This window comes from Gambusia affinis, linkage group LG17 (assembly GCF_019740435.1).
Source record: "Gambusia affinis linkage group LG17, SWU_Gaff_1.0, whole genome shotgun sequence".
Taxonomy (NCBI): Eukaryota; Metazoa; Chordata; class Actinopteri; order Cyprinodontiformes; family Poeciliidae; genus Gambusia; species Gambusia affinis.
This window is the reverse complement of record NC_057884.1, coordinates 7,199,946-7,218,949: the sequence shown is the minus strand read 5'-3', so window position 1 is coordinate 7,218,949 and position 19,004 is coordinate 7,199,946. Positions and strand designations below refer to the sequence as shown.

Genomic DNA, 19,004 nt, shown 5'->3' with positions numbered 1-19,004 from the left:
CCCACCCACCACGTGTGAACAAGGCACACGCAAAAAAGCAAGATGGGGAAATATTTCACAAACAAAAGCAGCAGCAAAGAAAGACAATAAACAGCACAACGTTAATCAGAGCTATGATGATAAAACAACCAGCAAGCCTGACATTCTGCTGAGAATGTTACGTAAAGCCTATTTGGTAAATATATTCAGCATTTTGACATGAAATTATTTTATCGGCAGCATTTGTCTTTAAATAACATTGGTAGTTGGGAATAAGACCTCATTTATAGATTTACATCAAAACATTGTGAGGCAAGTAAGAAACATACAACAGAAAACATGTCTCATAACTTCTCTTTGAAGACAAACATGGATTAAATATTATAAGATGCATAAATATATGAAATTCAGTATTTGTCATCTCTTGTAGACGTTCCAACTACTATGATTACATAATCATAACTTATCTCAAGTTAGAACTGTTTTTTTCTTACCTTTATCTTATAAATCTTATCTATATAAACAAAATGCTCCCATTAAGCATAAAACAACAAAAGTAGCATTACCTAAAACGGTATCCAATTATATAAGTTTCACACACCTTCTTGCCAAAGGTCTATTCTCTACTGAATAGGTATCATAATCATTTCTTTAGTCAAAAAGCATTTTAAATGCACCACCAAATCTCTGCATGCGGAGGCTATCAAATAGATCATAATCCAAATTCTTTTTTTTTTTTTTTTTTTTTTTTGCTTCTCCAGTAGTTGCACATTTTTTCAGTATCTGTTCAGAATTTCACTGAAATATGAAGATCAATATCACATAGTCTCGGCTGAGTTATAACAGGCTGGGGGAAAAAAAAAAACAAAACAAAAAAACAAGGAAAAGCTGAGCGTCTCTTCTTTCCATTTTTTTATACTCTTCTTGCAGAGTTACTTTATTTCCTCTCAGTACCTGGTTGACTGCTGATCTACCCGTATAGATGCACAGTAACTACTTAGAAATTTATGTCTGCATCAGGTCCAGTCCTATCAGTGCAGAGTGAGACGGGGACAGACGGCGTCCTGCCGACGTTCGATAGAAACCCGGTTATGAACGAGAGCTTGGGAACGTGTGGAGGAGTAATGGACTGTGAGCGTGTCTGCGCTGCTCTCTGCATGCCGTTAAAAGAGTCGATCTGATAGCCAGTCTGGGACATAATACAGTCTGAGACATTAGGTCCCATATAGGCTTCATTCCCCCCGGGGTCTTTCAATACCCCGACTTGCTGGATAACTGAATGCGCCACACCAGACCGTGTTGTCGCCCAACGCTCAAGATAACATGAATTAATGTAGTGCAGCTCCAAATAACAGCGGCTCTAAAGTCTGTCAAACCGGGCTGCTCCTGCTGTTTATCAGGCGAGGCATCGGTGCGTCGCAGTGCGTGTGCAGTTGTGTTAATCTTCGTACAGTAAATAACGGCCTCTTTGCGCTGCTCACAACAAGGAACTTGAACCAAATGACCGAAGTTTAATGTGCTGACAAAACTTTCAGTAGCAAATGCTTTTTATCCCCAAGAAAACGGTGGTTTAAAGCAGGAGGAGGCCGGGTGTTGAGTTGATTTTTTCTTTTTCCTGTTGCTGCGAATACCCCTTTGGCCGGTGTTTGCACATCATTTTGGTTTGATGCAACAATCAATGTGCTTTCTGCTTGCAGAGCAGCAGACCGATTTCTTGTTAATATTGCCCTCTACTAAACAAACACACTCATCTGAACAGGCCCGATGCGGATTAGAGTACAAACAAGCACACATTTTGCGGCGGCGTCTGAATTATGTTACACCAGTCAAAACAAGTGGTATTTAGGAAACTTTGATACGTTTCCTTGGACATATTTAGCAGTTCAGCTAAAGAAGATGCGATGTCAGGAGAAAAAGAAATGTTAAATTTGTCTACTGTGGTTCAGACGTGGTAATGTTTTAATAGTTTAAAACTAAACAGGAATTGTCATTAAAACACATTCCAGGCTTTCCCTATGTGCTACAAGCTAAACTATCAACAAGTCCTAAAAAAACCAAGAGTAAACTTGATAGCTTTAGCTTAGCAAAATGCAGCACATAAGTACCATTTTAGCAACATGGTATTAGAGACAATTGCTAAATATGCAAAGTCAGATGCGTCTTTAGTAACAAAGTCGGTGAAGAAAAACTCATGTTGTGGCGTCTGGACCATTAATGGGGAGTGAATTTGAAGGGCGGTAGTCACATTACCCATGAGGACCATGTGATGCTCCTAAAACATTGTGTAATTTTGCTGAAGTGAAAAGCTGATGGGTTCTCAAGCATATACGCAACACTGATTTTAAGGAAGCATCTGACTGAAACTTTGTTTAGGCAAATTCCTCTTCTTGAGAGACCTGGACTGGCACCAGGGATAAAATCCATCCTTAGTCTCAGTATATAAGTTCAGATTCTACTTTCACAAATGATTGAATTCTTTTTGTTGGTGTCTTGCATCTTCTTTTTTTGTCTTCATAAAATATTACAATGCTGAAAATTGTTTTATTGTGAAATGCAATAAAAGGTTAGATTGTGGCTCAACCAATCAGCTTTTACTGCCTAGCAAAAATCATTCATCCTACAGGAATGAAAAAGAAGAGAGGACCCAACTCCAAAAACAAAGATGAAAATAAGACTCACCATTAAAAAAACAGCACTGTATGGTAAATAAAATGAGGAGTAACTCATGCATGCAGGCCTTGTAAGATTATATGACTATTATTTCCAAAGCTTTGATGACTACATAGAGGAAATGAGCAAATACTTTAAAAAAGCTAAGTGTCTACAGATTAGCTTGTCATGGGACTTGATTTCTCACTTGACCTGAACAGATTTGGTTTGCCTGTTTAAGTCCGTAGGGTGAATAATCCTGCTTAGTTAATTTTTTTTACCCATTGCAATCTTCGTCAACCATTCAGTCCAACGGCAGACCGGTCAGGGTAAAGCCGTGGAGGAGCACACTTTTTGTGCATCAACCTCCCATCTGTCGACTGACATCCAAACAGTTGGCTGACGGCCGGCAGGAGAATACAGACAATAAACACAAACGTCTGGCTAGCAGCAAAAAGTCAGGAAAAAAATGGAAGTTTGAGGGGAGGCAGGGGAGAGGGACAAAAGGGGTTGCTGTCAGATGGTACTGGTGCAGAACGGCGGACGTGTGAGCTGTGCTGACATGTAGCTACAGGCTTCGGTAGCCAATCAGGTCAGACTGGGGGGATCCAGCAGAACAAAGTTCATTTGATACTGAATGTGGAGGGGGGATGTCTAGAGATGAAGACCAATGCAGAAGCAAACAAGAGTCCAAATGTCCAGATGCTGATCTGGTACCCTTTGGATTTACTCATATACCACACGCAGATTAAAGCTCATAATCAAAAGCTTTTTTTTTTTTTTTCCTGTTCATCAGTCCTTGGAAACGGTGAGTTTTGATCGGCTGCGAGGGAAAAGGAGCATAGAAATGTATGTTGGAACCAATGTCTGACACACAAGTTGATGCATGTCCAATGCATTAGTCAGACAAGAAATCTGTCCTCTTTTTAGGTTTACTTGTCACCAGTCTGATGCACACTATACAAAAGAGAGCTTACAGGGAGACAAAAGAAAAGATGGGTGCTACTTTAAGAATAGCTGTGCCAAGCAAGGCTGAAGCTATGGTTTGACGGCTTTCACAAACAAAAATAAATAAATAAATGAAAAGGAGTTAGATCTATAGAGAGAGGCAAACATTAACTAAAGATAGATCAGGGCTCTGCACAAAGCCAGCCTTTCATTTGCAGGGAGCAGGGAGGCATTTGAATGAGCGAATGAGACGCGTGTAAAAACAAGGACAAACCTCTACACAGAGAGAAAAAGCATTCACGGGAAAAGGATGCTAAATGATCAACCCTGCAGACCCCGGGATAGGAGCCCGTTGAGTCGCCTGACTCACACTACTGGCCGACATGCTGTGCTCTGGGATGAAAGGCTGGCTAGTAGCCGAGCTCAGGTGGTGGAAGAACAACGCAGCCACCGAGCCAGGCTGTCTGGTGTAAAAAAAAAAGAGAAAAGAAACACATATATATGCATACACACACACCTACACAGCTTGATTACAGCGAGAGCGCCGACTCCCTTCTAAGCAGGGAGCTAATTCGGTGTAACATCTGCTAGGATGCTCACTGCTGGAGAGAAATACAGAGTGGCGCGAAGCTGCACCAGTGTGGGTGGACTGGGGCTTAGCTCCCAAGTTGAGAGTTGATTGAGAGAGAACAGAACAGCTGGCCGCAAATGTGATCAAACCAGCCAACTGCAAAGGACATCAATACCCAGTGACGATCTGCAAGGGCTGTTGAGTTCTTAAACATGTGCGATCATCTCCCACATTATTTTTCTCTCCTTGAGTTGTTGTCCGACAGCTCGTTCTGCTTCAGGGTTGTTGTTTTTTTTTTTTTTCTTTAATGAATTTATCCAGACGTTTCACTCATGGCAGACGTAATCCAACTCGGGGATTTGGAAGGAGTACAGCAGCAGACAGTTTATAATGAGGTCACAGGTCACGCTAATGAATGACTCTTTAAGCGGGAGCTAAGGTCAAATGTCACACTAGGGGTCACCAAAGCATTATTGATCCACCTGAAGACAACAAAAATGATGGATTATGATCAATGCACGTTGATAGTCACTCCGGTCTGGTGGGATTATACTTCTTCCAGGCACAGATGTTGACTTAAAGCATCCAAGGCCATACAAAATATCTAGAGAGAGTACTAAGCTGATTAAGCAATGAACCAGACTCTCCTTTAGAGCATCAACTTTTAAAATTGCTTCTTATACTGTCTTATGTAAGGGATTAAATAATTTATTACACTGGTAGACGTTCCAGGCAAGCAAATAAAGGTACTAAGACCCATTACGGCTTCCACCACCACAAAGACATATTGATATTTCCTTTTCTCTGTGTCCCGCTTGGCTTCATTACTAAAACTCAACATTTGTTTTTTTTTTCCTTTCTTTTTTTTCTTTTCAGCTTAGGCACAGAGGAAAAAAAATCAATACTGAATGCATTTTATTATTCTTTAATAAGTTACAACAGAGAAGTGAAGTAAACTGAACACTGAGTCGAGTATAAACATCAGCATCGACATAGACTAAATGACATATTTTTGCTTTTGGTGTGTTTATATTCAGCACATTCGGTTGTATGTAGGACAAGACCAAAACGAGAAAGAAACAAAAAAGAGAAAGAAAACTTAACTTTGCCTTGCTATGTCTTAAAGACTTTTAAATGTAAATTTTCACATTATCACCATGGAAAGCAACAGTTAGCTTCTGCAAAGGAGGCTTTCACATTGTTATTTTTCCATTATCCAATTATACGTCATTACAGAAACATTTTTTTTCTTTGGAAACCATCTTTATAAGTCTGTTTCTACCTAAATTTGGTGCTACCATGTGGAAAATTGGTAAAAGCAACAGTTTTCACAGGCTGCTATGGTGTTAGTCCTTAAAAAAAACCATTTACCGTTTTTTGTTTTTTTAAAATAATGCAGTGTCTGCATGAGGACGTCTGGTGCAAATACAGCATGAAACCATCTACTTTGCAAAATGTTTGGCCTGGTGCGAATCAGACAGGACACTGTCTTTTCATATTAAAATTCTCTAGTTTTTAGAAAACGATGAGAAAAATTACAGCAAAAGAATCTTCAGAAACTGTTATCCTTGAAGGTGAAATAATTTGCAACTCCCAACCCCCCAAAAAAATTAGTTTTTGAGGCCTAAAAATGGCAAAAATGATTAAAATATCAGAAGACTCTTCAACCTTTTTATTCAGCCAGAATGAGAAAATCAGATTTCTAATTTTAAGAAGCCCTTTTTTATTTCATGACCAAAAATAGCAGAACTGAGATACTGAACAGCCAATAAAATAATGATTAAGCCATTTCATAACTTTATAGATTGGGTGAGCTTATTATCCTCTCCTTCAGCAAAATGCTGTTTGCATCATAAAAAGAAAAAAAAAATCTCTCCAAAAGTGCTTCTGACACCAATTTGTCTGCGAAGCACCTAAATTCTGCTCAGAAAGAAAAAAAAGAAAAAAAACATGCCGGAACGAAAGACGAGGACAAATGGTCGAAAATGAGGCCAGAGATGAAATGGTTATAACAAAGTGAGACAGGATGGTGGAAAGGTTGGCCTAATTAGGGCCAAAACTGTCCACTTAACTAACTTATCACTGACTTTGGGCCGTTCAGCAATCCTTACAGTAAAAGCCTGAGGGTCTGTGTGTGTCAGCAGTTTGAGACACTGTCCTGTAACATTAGAACCTGAGGAGTTGGAGAAAAGTAAAACATCTACATGGCTCATAAACTGCTGAAGTGGTGCATTAGCATCACTAGCCTATTAGCATTACTTACCCCTCTCTTGTAATGTAGAAACGCGTATAAAAATATTGTAACTTTGACGAAGTCTTTCCTAAATACAAGTCAATTTACCGCTGTAATATTTTACTGAAATGAAAAGGAAGCAGTACCTCACTAAAATCTTACTTTAAGTAAAAGTTAGTTACTTTTTTATAGGCAGAAGAAAGTTTTGTTTGTGGTTTTTGCAAAGAATATAAGCATATATTTGCATCAAGCTGTTTTCTTAACTAAAGGAGCACCTTAATATATATAAAATGCAGCAGAAAATAAATAACTGTGTTAGCATGAGACATCATGAATATTCGGGAGGTATTTTGTATAATTTTACTGGGACATAAATCCAAATATTTTCTGCCAGCTGCTGTCTTCACGGTCCTCTACAGCCGATCATCTCCTAAATCTCAGCATCCATCTCTGTCACAGCAAACTGTCAGATTCATAAAGGTCTGGCTTCAACGCTGCAAACGTTTTATATGAAAACAGCTCCAACAGTCTCAAGTCCCTTTATTTAAATGCCAGACAAAGTGCCAGATTTAGCAGAGCTTCTCTGGACATTTGGGCCGTGTCACTTGGTGGAAGGGTGCTGCCATTCTGCCGGTGGAAGGAAGGCAAACTCACAGCAAGGAAAACTTCTGCTGTCTGGAAAACTTTTCCATCGCCCATCACTTTCATTAAGGCAACAATGTTAATACCTGCGTAAGCAGGAAATTATGAGTGGCAGTCAATTGCAGGTGTGCTACCAGAGAACCCTAACTAACCAGACACCATTAAAAAATGCCAAAGCTAATCCCAGAAGCTAAGCTATTTTTAAAATAAGAACATTAAAACTACTTGCTAAAAAGTTTATATATTCAATCGGGGTAGCGCAATTTAATTGAAAAATAAAAACAGATATATAAAAGGTTCGTTGCTGCAACAGTGTTAATCAGCGTGTCCTATTAATTTAGCAGCAGTAGGACCTATTAAGGAATTTCTGTGCCTGTTTTCAATAAAAACAGCAAAATCCTATTATACACAATCTGTTTTTAAATTGGGGTCAATACAATATTACCATTCAGCTCGGATATATTTAATTAAGGTTAATATTTGGTAAATACATAAATAAAAATCCCACACTGCACCAGGCCAACTCATATCACACACAGATGCGCACACACACACACAGAGAAGAATATTTAGATATTTTTTCCTCTGAGCTAGGCAGGTCCTCTTTGTCTTTCCTCATTAGCCATTATCGATTCGCCATGTAGCCCCTTTAGCTGTAGAAGTAAGAAGTAAAACCAGCAACTGCAACAATAATAGGACTATTAGGAGCAAAACAGCGCCCCATTAGAATGTATGAGTCAGCTCTGGCTGAGAATGCTCCAAGTACACCGGCGTCAGGAAGAAAGCATGTCCATCTGTGCCCATGTCCTAATGAGCCGGCTTGCCTGTTAAGAGGACACCATTGTATTTTTAGGAACCTATGCCTGGCAAAAAAACAAAAAGAAAAACAACTGCTGCTACATCATTTAGAACAAGTTGAGAAAATACATCAATTAGCTACACATCTTTTCTCTTGAGCTTATGCATAAACAGTCTTGGACGTGAACGGGCAACATGTGCAGGAGTGGAGGAGATGAGGAAGTGCAGTTTTTGACTTCTTGACCTGAATATTCAAACACCCCTTTGGCACCGGACAAAGAAGCAGACGAGCACTCGAGTTCACGGGGAGAAAAGGGAGTGCAGAGAACTACTGCCTACACAGCGAGGCAGGAGTCATACAACAACATCAGAAAACAAACTTCGACTTTCTTTGTGTTTTCGTCGGTGCATATATAATTACAGGAGCTAAACAGATGGTGTGATTTTAGCAGACAAACCGCTTTAAATTGTCAATACCGAGCTCTTGTTTGTAGTCAACAGCTGAGATTCGCCTCTGGCGATGAATTTCCTTTTTTCATCTTCGAGTCTAAACATGTCTCTGTTTTTGCTTCTTCTTGCATCCGTCCCCAGCTCCTGAGGACTTCTGTACTTTTCCTCTTTTTAATTAACCATCATGGCATTTCTGTGCATGTATAATTCATGCAGGAACTACTTTGTGACATTTAGGCAGCTAGAACCAGGCTGGATGCAGCCCGAGTCGATCGTGGGTGGATGCAGAAGCACAGTTTTTTTTCTCTCCCCTTTCCGTAAACCACAACAGCTGGAGCTGCAGCAATCGCCAGCGACTATCACACGAGCATGAAAGAGGCATTTAAAAAAAAAAAAAAACGGGGGAAAACACTTACGATTTACTGAAAATGTGAAACATGGTCCCGCGGATCCTCTCTGAGCTCCAAAAAGCGCGACCGAAATTTGGATTTGCATGTCTCACGGCTTCCCGAGCAACTACTGGATCTCTGGGAACAGAGCTGGAGTCTCTGCCCTCTGACTTACACCACAGCACTCCCTAAGGATGTCTGCTGCCCCGGACACACCCCTCTCTCCACATCCCAGTTAAAAAGACAGCGCTGTTATTCGGGACAACCCGGTGTTGTAAGACTGTGGTAATATGCTGAGATTAGGTCACCTGTGGAGGAGCTAAAAAAATTGCAAGCTTGCCCGCTCACCGACATATCAACGCGGCACCTGCGTCTTTTGTGGTTTCATTCAAATGCCTGCAGACATGGCAGTGTTACCTCCCCACGGTTCTATGTTTAGCTTATAGTTTTGCTGATCTGCTGCATAATAAGCAAAAACGTGGCAGTGACAGAAGAGAAAACAAGAAACTACATCAAAAGGTGAAAGAGGTAAAGGAGATGAGGTTGTTTAGCCTCTAAATATTTCTAGCTACACTGGATCCGTCGAATCGAGTCGCTTTTTTCCCCCTCATCATCCACTCGTCTTTCTTTCCCTTTCCTTCGCTGACAGAGGTTCAATATGGGCAGCCAGGAAGTCAGTCCATCCTCCCCCCCTCACTTCACAAGGCAACAATGGCTCAGCCCTTTTCAGTGCCATGCTCTGTGGGAAAATGTTGCTTCTTTAACCGAAGAGAAAGAAATGAAGGAATAAGGGTAGAAACATGGAAGAAAACAAGAGCGTCAGGGGAGGAACTCGGATGTGAGGAAAGGAGAAGAGAAAAATAAGGCCAGCCAAGTTTGAGAAGGACAAAATTGTGAGGGTTGCTCTCTCCCAGTCAGGAAGGGGTGATGTCATAATAATGTAATTAGAGCTGCAGAATGAACCCAACCCAGAAAAAGATACAGTGGAAATAATCCCATGGAAAGTGGTCCTTTTGCATGGACTCATCTATCTTTTGACAGCTTTTTATTTAGCTTGTTTCATAGTAATCGTGGTATAATTATGTTATCATCCTTGGTTCAACCACTTCGACTTATTTTGATCAGTAGCTTGAAATGTTTATTTTTAATTTTTTACCCAGTTCTACATTTTGAGAACAAAATCCCTTAGCATGTTGTGATAAGAAACATCCATCATTGTGAAACATGGTGCTGCTTTAGATAACCACCATATGTCATAAAGAACAGTGAAGTGAATGCAAAAATCATTCATTTTCACTTCACAATTATTTAAATCCCCCAAAAAATCAAATTTTACAACTCAAGCTACTGTCTGACTTTTCTCTTGTTTTGAAATGAGAGTATAAAAAATAAAAACCTGATGGACAATGGACACTGGCCTGTCCACACATGAAGAAATTAAGTATATTTTGTGAGACATCGCATCCTCTCACATCTGCAATCCTCTCTTGCATAGTGTATGAATGTAGGGGCAAAAGATGGAAAATATGCAGTCTGCTGCAGTTTAAAGTATACAGAAGTCTTGCTGTGATCATGTTTTCATACTTCATGATCACATGACCGTCTGGGGATGAAAGATCGAAGCTCTATTTATAGTTTATATGACTGACGTACTTTGGAAATTACAGAAGAATCCTATGATTTCACATACATTAAAAAAAAAAAAAAACCTTATTAAAAAGATAAATCTGTTTCAGGTAAAAAAAAAAAAAAATCCTACTGCATTGGATTTGCGGTCCTGCTTGTTCTTATCTAGAGTCAACAGGCCTACATGCCACTCTGCTGTAGTGAATGGCCGGGTAAAGGTTAACTGCAAAGCCAAGGCGAAGCTCAGAGACTAAACACTGAGGGAGGGAGGGACGGGGCGGGTTGGTGATTTCCTCATTCCTCTGTTCTGGGCTGCGATAATATCCCACATCATGAGATTGTTTGGAGTTTTGGGGAGTAAGTCAACCTATTGTATCTATTCAATCTAGTTTGTAATCACAAAATGCAAGGAGAGGAAAGGATGGAAAAACACCCTTCTGAGCAACGTTGTGCTGTGCTACACAAGTTGTGTGGCTTCAAAAGCACTGCAGTATCAAGGCATGTATGTGCATTAGTCAATGGATAACATTTTGTATACGAGAATGCCCCCGTCTATAGTTGCTAACAACAAGAGCGCAGCACCGTGAGGTGAGATAAGACTCATTCAGCTCAGCTGGCTTGTTTGTCTCCTGTCATCATCTGAGCCGCCTCATCGCTAAGATCTTATTCCCTTGCTAACCACCAACCTGCTCAGCATGGCAACACCTGCGTAAAGCGGAGGCACAGGAAAACAGGAAGAGACCAAAAGAAACACGACGGGTGGATTCATAACATTCCAGACGAGCTCCCACAGGTCTGCGTGGCACAGGGGTGGGAGATGGACGGAGCAAACGTGACACGTCTTGGACCGGGAGATGTTGACGGAGGGAGCAGGAGGGAAACAGACAGAAAGAGACATGAAGCTGAAAAGAAATGTGTATCCCAGCACTTATCTGGTAACCAAGAATTTAAAAAGTAGCCTGAGAAACAATATTCTAAGATTCAGAAGTAATTATGACAGCCCTAAAAAGGCATTGCTAAATGATCAGGCAGGAAGCGGAGAGCTCACCACCACTGGGAAGCAAGAGCACACTGGGTATATATATCCAATTTAGATCTAATCTTTTTTTTTTCCAAACTTGTATCTACAAATTTGTTTGAAATAGGACCAAACTAAATTCATAAAATATAAAATTTGTATAACATTGCTACAGCATATGTTACAATCAATCATGTTGTCCTCAACAATCTGTATAAACCACCTCAACAATCTATTCCCCCACAAGTATAAATCAGACCTTTTTCTTCCTCTATTTGCAGAAATCCAAAAGTTTCTTGCACAACTTCACCGACTCCCAAGGTGTGCGAAAAGTGTCAAAGATCTGGTGAGGTGAAGACTCTGAGAACGCTTGAAATACATCAAGACACAAGCCCCCCAAAAAAGTTTGTCTGATTATAAAGTTGTTTTCTTGAATTTCAAGTGTTGCTGGAGTCTTCACCTCACATTTATTGGCTTTCACATGAAACAGGAAATGAAACAAAGGTTCAAAAGGACAAAGAGACAAAAGTTTTTAAAAGGAAACCAGCACAGAGACTTTTCAACCTGCAAGTCAATCAGCCCACCTCAGCTTTTTTATGTGACAAAGCTGAGAAGTGGCTAGAAATCCACCAATCTCAGCTTCAGAAAACCGTGACTTTCACCTTTGTCAGCTCCACCAGAATGACTGGTGACAAGTTGCTTTTAAATGTCCAAACCTTTTCATAAAAATCAGTGAATATACAAACAAAAGCATGCAAAATTAGCACTCTCTTTAGGAAGGAAGTGGCTACTGAAGGGACGATATTCAAAGTTAGCATTCTCAACACTGATGTGGTTTTTATAAAACAGAGGAACAACTGTAGGCAGTATGTATTTATTAGGCATTAAGTGCCATTTTACAGCACAATCAAGTAACTATGTTACCTTTAGTTGTTAAAAAAATGCTATATATATATCAAACATAACTTACAAGAAAATAGACTTTGTAACTTGATGCCTTGAAATTGGGCCTTTGTCTCTTTAAGAATCTCTTACTGTTTCTGACGTTCCGCCTTCTAAACCTCTCTCATCATGCCGGACGTATTATTTTAAATTTGCTGTCTTTCATCTTTCCCCGCCATGGAACCAGTTAAATTTGGAAATCTTGAGAATTTTGGAAATCTCAAAGACGATGTGTGGATCTGCATGTTCTACTTACAGAGAGTAATGTTCATAATCAGTAAGACTAACGTTTGCTAATCACTACAACAAAATGCTAAATGCAGCATAAATCGTAAACCCCAACTTTTAATTTATTCTGTTTGACAATAAAATATTAATTATAGTTAATTGATTCCTGCTCAGAGAAAGGACAGTGCAATTTAGATGACTAATACTTCACATTAAAAAAAAAACTGTTGGTCAGACTATGGGATGTATGATTTAACTACATAAGCACCACTTATAACAAATAGGATGGCTTAAGTAATTGTTAGATTTCCCTTACAAAAAAATCCCATGAAAATCACGTGACTTTCACATGTGATCACATGTGGTTCACACAAATTTTTACATGTGAATGATGTGAATCACATGTGAAAGCACATGAATACGTGCGATTTTGGAACGTTTCGTGGTAAAATCACACATTTCCATGTGAAAACATGTGATTTTTTGGTGGATTATGTGATCACATGTAATTTTCATCGGATTTTTTTGTAAGGGTTGATATCTATATAGAATCTTTTGATAGGAAATACAATGAAGAAAATATCGTCATTGTTTTATGGTCTGTAATAAGACAAACTGTCATCATCGTAAGACTTAATCTGCATCAGCAGCTCCCGATTCTGCGTAAACAACAGATAATGACGCAGCAGTCTCTACTCCCCACATTCCAGGACACAGTGCTTAATTCACCAAAATTCTTCCGAATCCAGTTCAAAACAATTAGAAACCTAGACTTTCAGATCATTTCTTAGCGTTTTGAAAAGATAAGCAAGAAACTGTTGTTCGGTCTCCTCTTCCAGAAGTTCACACATGAAGAGAAACAAGTGGAAGTGGAACCTTAGGAGCCATTAGAGCTCCCTGTCATTCGTTCTGCCACAGCTCGGCCTTCATGTCATTGGTCGAGGCAGCCAAATAAATAGAGAGATGAAGCAGTGACAACAACTTCACAGAGTTGATTTGGGTAGAAACGTGTGACCAGAACAGGGATGAAGTGCAGAGAGCTGTTCTCTGCAGCCGATCCAACTGAATCCACAACGCGGCCTCCAAGGCAGCTATTGTTCCCATTTCATCCTCTTCCACAAAGAAATAATACATAAATACAGTACAGACCTAAAGTTTGGACACACCTTCTAATTGAGTACTGTATGTATATAAGTGGTCTAGGTGGAATATCTTTCATGGAGAAAACCATGCTGAACAGTTGTTGTTTTTTTTGACAACTTGCTTATATTTGCTTAAAGTTATTTAAGATACAGCCTGATGATTTTTTGTTTTCTTTTTTTGATGACGTGGATATTTCATCAAATTATTTGCCTCAAACAAACCTAAATCCCATCTTCCCATCTACTGATTAAAGCAAACGTATTTCGTCTTGTAAGTGTGGTTCAAAATATTAAAAATCGAAAGAAAATTTGTCTGAATTGACAAAATAAAAATGCACCAATCAGAAATTCAGGTACAATTTTTATTCTGTGTTTTTCTTAAAGCGCTGACTTCCAGATGTAAAATCTTTGCCGAACAAATGGCAAAGCATAACAGCTCAATCTCTGAATGACTGGAACCAGATCAAATATGATTTATTTAGGGTGGAAAGAATTACTTTTTCAGGTAGATTGCAGCTCCCTGGGTTAAATGGGGAAATGTTTTGTGGTAAATTGCCCAGAATGTTTGTGACTCTCTACTAATTGTTTTGAAATTTGAGTCATTTACATGTCATGTATACACCAGCCCTCCATTTTATTCATGGTATTGTATTTTTTTATTTTTATGCAAGTATGTTCATGTATGGTTAGCTATGTTAAGGAAAACACTAGATCACCCAGCTAAATGTACACCATCTCTTTTAGCTTTTTATACAATTATTATTATATTGTTATTATTGTTATTAATGTATAACAACACTCGTATTATTTCATAATGATCCACTTTTACCTGTACAGCTATTTTGCTTATAAATGGACATATCTCAATTGAGCCTGTTTGTTCTATAAAAACTGTTCACATTTGATAATTAACTAACTTTAAGCTTCCACCACTTTGTTTTCATTTTTCAAACATCTCAGAAAGCAATTATCGCTTCTTTACTCAGTACCAACTTCCACAACGAAGACTGTTGTGGTTTGTGTGATCTTTTCATACTTGCATTGCACCAATCTGAAAATATTCTTTGCGTTTCCAGTTGACCATATGATTTTTTTTTTTTTTTGTTCAGACCAAGTGTGGGACTGTGCCCTTCCGAAACCAGGAGTGGACCTGTACGTCCGTCAACCTCCAACTCCTCCATCCAGCCACTCATTCCCTCTCTTCCTCCCTCCTTTCCATGTCCCTGTGTCTGATCAAATGCTCCGCTCCACTTCATCAGCTCCCAGTAAATCAATGTACATCACAGAGATGATCCACAGCGTGACAGAGTACTTACAGAGAGACAAAACACTCAAAAAAAAAAAAAAAAAAACAGGGGAACAGACAGGAAGCAGCATTTGGAGGACAGATTACAAAGCAGCGCTGTATTCATTCTTGCATAACACGTAACGCGCCAAATATATGGGCCAGTACTTAATCACATCATCAGCCGAACGTCCCTGTGGTCATTTTTTGAAGTGAGAAGAAACTGTCTGGAAGGTGCATAAAAGGTTTAGCCAACCAGAATTAACAAGTGCGGAAAATACTAGAGCATAAACAATCGGCGACTGTTGTTTTGTCTCAGTCTTCTTCCTACAGCGACTAGTTTCTTCTATCCTCAAGTCACATTTGGCCTTGCTGTCTCACCCCTTTACCCCATCTGCATGTCCATGAAGCTGCAGAAATGACCAACATCTCTTGTCTACTTGTTAACAAGCCATGAGTAAACACACACACACGCACACACACACAAAAAACAAACAAACCCAGGCTTCAGAATACAACACGTGAACAGGCTTCAGTATGTACAGTAACATCAGCTCATGCGTACGAACTGATATAGCGCCCCTGGCTAAGTGGAGAGGAAAACAATGAAAGCTCATAATGTAGACAGCACAAACAGCTATACAGTCCATACACTGAGTGCTCCAAATGCGTGTAGCACAATATGCTCAATTCAAGCTGTTTCTTTTTTACTGTTATTATTATTATTATTATTTCTATTAGCCTCAAGAACACAAGACAGCAGACGAGCTCTGAAACCCACATCAACAGCATGCTGCGGAAAACAAGCGCACAAACTATCAACCATCAGACAACCATTACTGGTTGTTCAAAACAGAAAACAGCTTTCTCAGTGGAGTCAGAATGTTTTTCAAATCCAAATTTAATTCATTTAAGTCTTTTGTATAAAACTGAAACCAAATTTACCCACTTATGCGATTGGTGCAACATTTCTTTCTATGTTCTAAAGAAGTAAGGAAAAAAAAGCGAGATTCCTCTCCATTTCCACAGAGGGAACCACTAGCTCAATTCGTCTGTATTTAACCATGTTTCTGTCCTGGAGAAAAACCAATGATGTATTACTACAAATAACTTTCTGTTTTTTTGTTTTTTTTAGAAAGTATGCTTAGCTTAACATGTATTCTCAAATAAAGGCCTAACAGATGACTGCATATTTTAATCCAGGACAGGGTGGTTCCTTTCCCCTGTCGCCACATGCTTGCTCCGAATGAGGCTGCAATCAAAACAAAAAGGTTTGTTTTTAATAACTAGCTTTGAATGATCAGCTAAATTTCATTGTATTGTGTTAAAGTTTGGAATAAACAGAACTGTATGTTATTTGTTTTGAATTAGATTTCTTGTATTGCATTGAAATTTTTGATTTGAAATTCATTTGGACCAAACTGGATTCAGCGTAGCTGGACTTGTTCTGTAAAGTACCTTGAGATGACAGATGATCTTTGTTGGTAACTTTTAGGTTTTATTTTCTTACTTTGGTAAGTGGTTTTATTCAATTAATGTGGTTATTTATAGACACAAATGAAATCACTTTTGGTGACTTTAAGGAGATTAGCTCTTAGCAAATCAGGATAGATTTGCAAAAATGTATGAAATTCAATAATTAACTTGTCAAGCTGACTTGAATAGAACATAAAATCCATCAGTTCTGGAAAAAAAAAAAATACAAATTGAAGAAAAGCAATTAAAAATCTTGAAAAAAATCTTGAAATCCTTTTCTTAGAGCACAAAAATACAAATTTCCCTCAAAAAAAAAATATTACTCTAGTTTTTTGATGATCAAATAAATCCAGTGAAACTGCATTGACTTAGTCAAATACGATGTACAGCTGCTTACAAATTTTCTGCATGAAAGGGTCTCCTTTTACTATTTACGTTGTTGTGAACGTCTGAGTAGCCTGCATTCATTGGTCTATTTAGGTTCATGGAAACTTCCAATCAATATCAGGAGAGGCTGATAACGATTCCGCCATACATTGCAAAAAATTATCCTTGATGCAATGTTTAATTCTATTTAACTCAGAGTTAACCTTCTAAAGTTTGAAGAAAAGGCATCAATTTTGATTTCACATCATCAAAGAAGAAACACTGCAACATGATTAAAAGCCACTAACAATAGACTTCCCTCATTGCTTGTTTTTTTTTTTGTTTTTTGTTTTTTCTTCATAGCTAATCTAATTGGACCGAAACTGTTGGCCAGAACCAGCAGCTGACCTCACAATGTGGCCCGGTCATCTGATTTGTGTTAGCTGGCTGCCCCTCCGTCACACAGGCCAGCTCGGTGTGACGTTCCCACATTCGAGTTCCACGCTCCCAAATGAGCAAATAAAACAGAACAAAAGCACGCAGTGGCTTCTTTTTAATGGCTTCTATAAAAATCTGTCACGATAGCTTGCTCCGTCTGACCATGAACGCAAACTAAAGCAGTTTCATAAACAACAAAGCCCTCCGGGACGTACAAAAGATGCGTTGCGAGTCTGTGTGTGGTCAGGACGTTGCTGGTGACAGAGGAGCACAGCGCAGCTGGAGCATCACCCGCACACAAATTCACGGGAACAGTTTACAGTGAGCCGTCAGCATCCGCATCTCGGTTTGCGGCCACGCGCGTTCGCATGAAACGACCGTCTCGCAAAGGATGACAAGGCACGATGACATGTGAAGAGCCGGATAACACTCACCAGGCATAGTCAGTCTTATAACACTCGCAGAGTTGAGAAAATAAGCAGACTGAGCCAGAATTGGTGGTGGTGGTGGGGGGAGGAAGGGAGGAGGAGGAAAAAGCCAGAGAAAAATGAGGGAAAAACGTAATTTCAGAGCTCCATCCCCCCACTTTTTTTTTTGTTTTTTTGTTTTTTTTTTTTGCTGTTGAAGCAGACCTCCTTCCAAGCGTCTTTAGTTGTGGTCCTCTCCTCTCCCTCTGACCGACTGTGTCTGTCTTTCCTCTTTGCTGCTCCTTTAAGACGAGGGGTGGAGAAAAAGCACCACAAAGCTCTCCCACTCTTCCTTTTCTTTCTCCCACCCTCCCTTCCTCACCCCTGCGCCGAGCATGCCCTACTTCCTGTGTTGCCTCTGAAATCAGACGGACGCCCTTTATTGTCCTCTGCTTATTTCCCCTCGCTCCAGATAAAGGAATCCTGATGTGTGCCTCCAATATTCATTTGGAGAAAATGAACAGGATTTGTCCCGCCCCCCCTCTGAGCAAGTTCTGCTAAAGCCCCTTCCACTTACTCTCAGTGATTGACTGCACCTCCCATCTCTTTCTGTTCGCAAAGGGAGGAGCCAGTGTCTGTGTGTGTGTGTGTGTGTGTGTGTTGTGGACGGGGAAATTGCATGTGTGTGTAGTGCAGCCTAGCTTACCCCCTCCAGCGTGGCTCCAGTGGGAGCGAGGGTGTGTGTTCCACGTCCTGTTGGCTGTGCTGTGAGGTGTTTCCTCTTTGCTGTTGTCACCGCTGTCGGTGGGAGGATGAGGGAGGCACATGTGTTGCCAACCATGCCGAAATATGAACAGGTCAGCTGAGAGACTGTTTGGTCTCAAGCTCTGGCAAAGTAACTTAGCCAATGAAGTCAGCCACAGGCTTGATATCGGCGAGACTGGAATGTAAGTGGGAGGGTTTTGAGATCAGATTGGTGGGCTGGCAGGGGAGTTAGAGGGAAGCTTGAGTCTATTTCTGGAAGTACAGGACTGGCAGGGCTGGCATTGGGAGGATGAACGACAGGGCAGGGCACCCTGATAAGAAAAGGGCAGTGCAATGCTCTCATACTCCCTGGCACATCTGAAATGAAGTCATCAAATATGACATCACCCTTACTTCTTCTTCTTCTTCCCCTCCCACAAACACATGACACATACACACCAGACCCTGTGCGAGTTGGATGACCACACAACAGGATATGCTCGGACCTAAACACCGACTTTACCGTTCTTGTTCTTAAAACAGTAGCAGCTGTCGCTGACGCATTTCTGGTGTGAAATTAACAAATTGTGCAAAGTGCAATGGACACCTGCTTCCTTTTCAAACAACAAAAAAACACCTCAACATTTCAAGCCACAAAAGTGCAATGGACACC

At 40.0% G+C, this 19,004-nt stretch overlaps 1 protein-coding gene across 12 annotated transcripts in view; it reads right to left on the bottom strand.

The window, feature by feature from the left end:
* The window catches only part of dab2ipb (DAB2 interacting protein b), a 156,417-nt gene that overhangs the window by 59,518 nt on the left and 77,895 nt on the right, over positions 1 to 19,004 (bottom strand). For 2 of the 12 annotated variants that reach the window (XM_044144567.1, XM_044144572.1), the window contains exon 1: positions 8,687 to 8,822. The exons of 7 other annotated variants lie outside the window; for them this stretch is intronic. In XM_044144567.1, the coding sequence (XP_044000502.1) occupies positions 8,687 to 8,709 (23 nt within the window). In that variant the 5' untranslated portion in view covers positions 8,710 to 8,822. 3 more of the 12 variants (XM_044144569.1, XM_044144571.1, XM_044144568.1) reach the window with 3 other exon arrangements.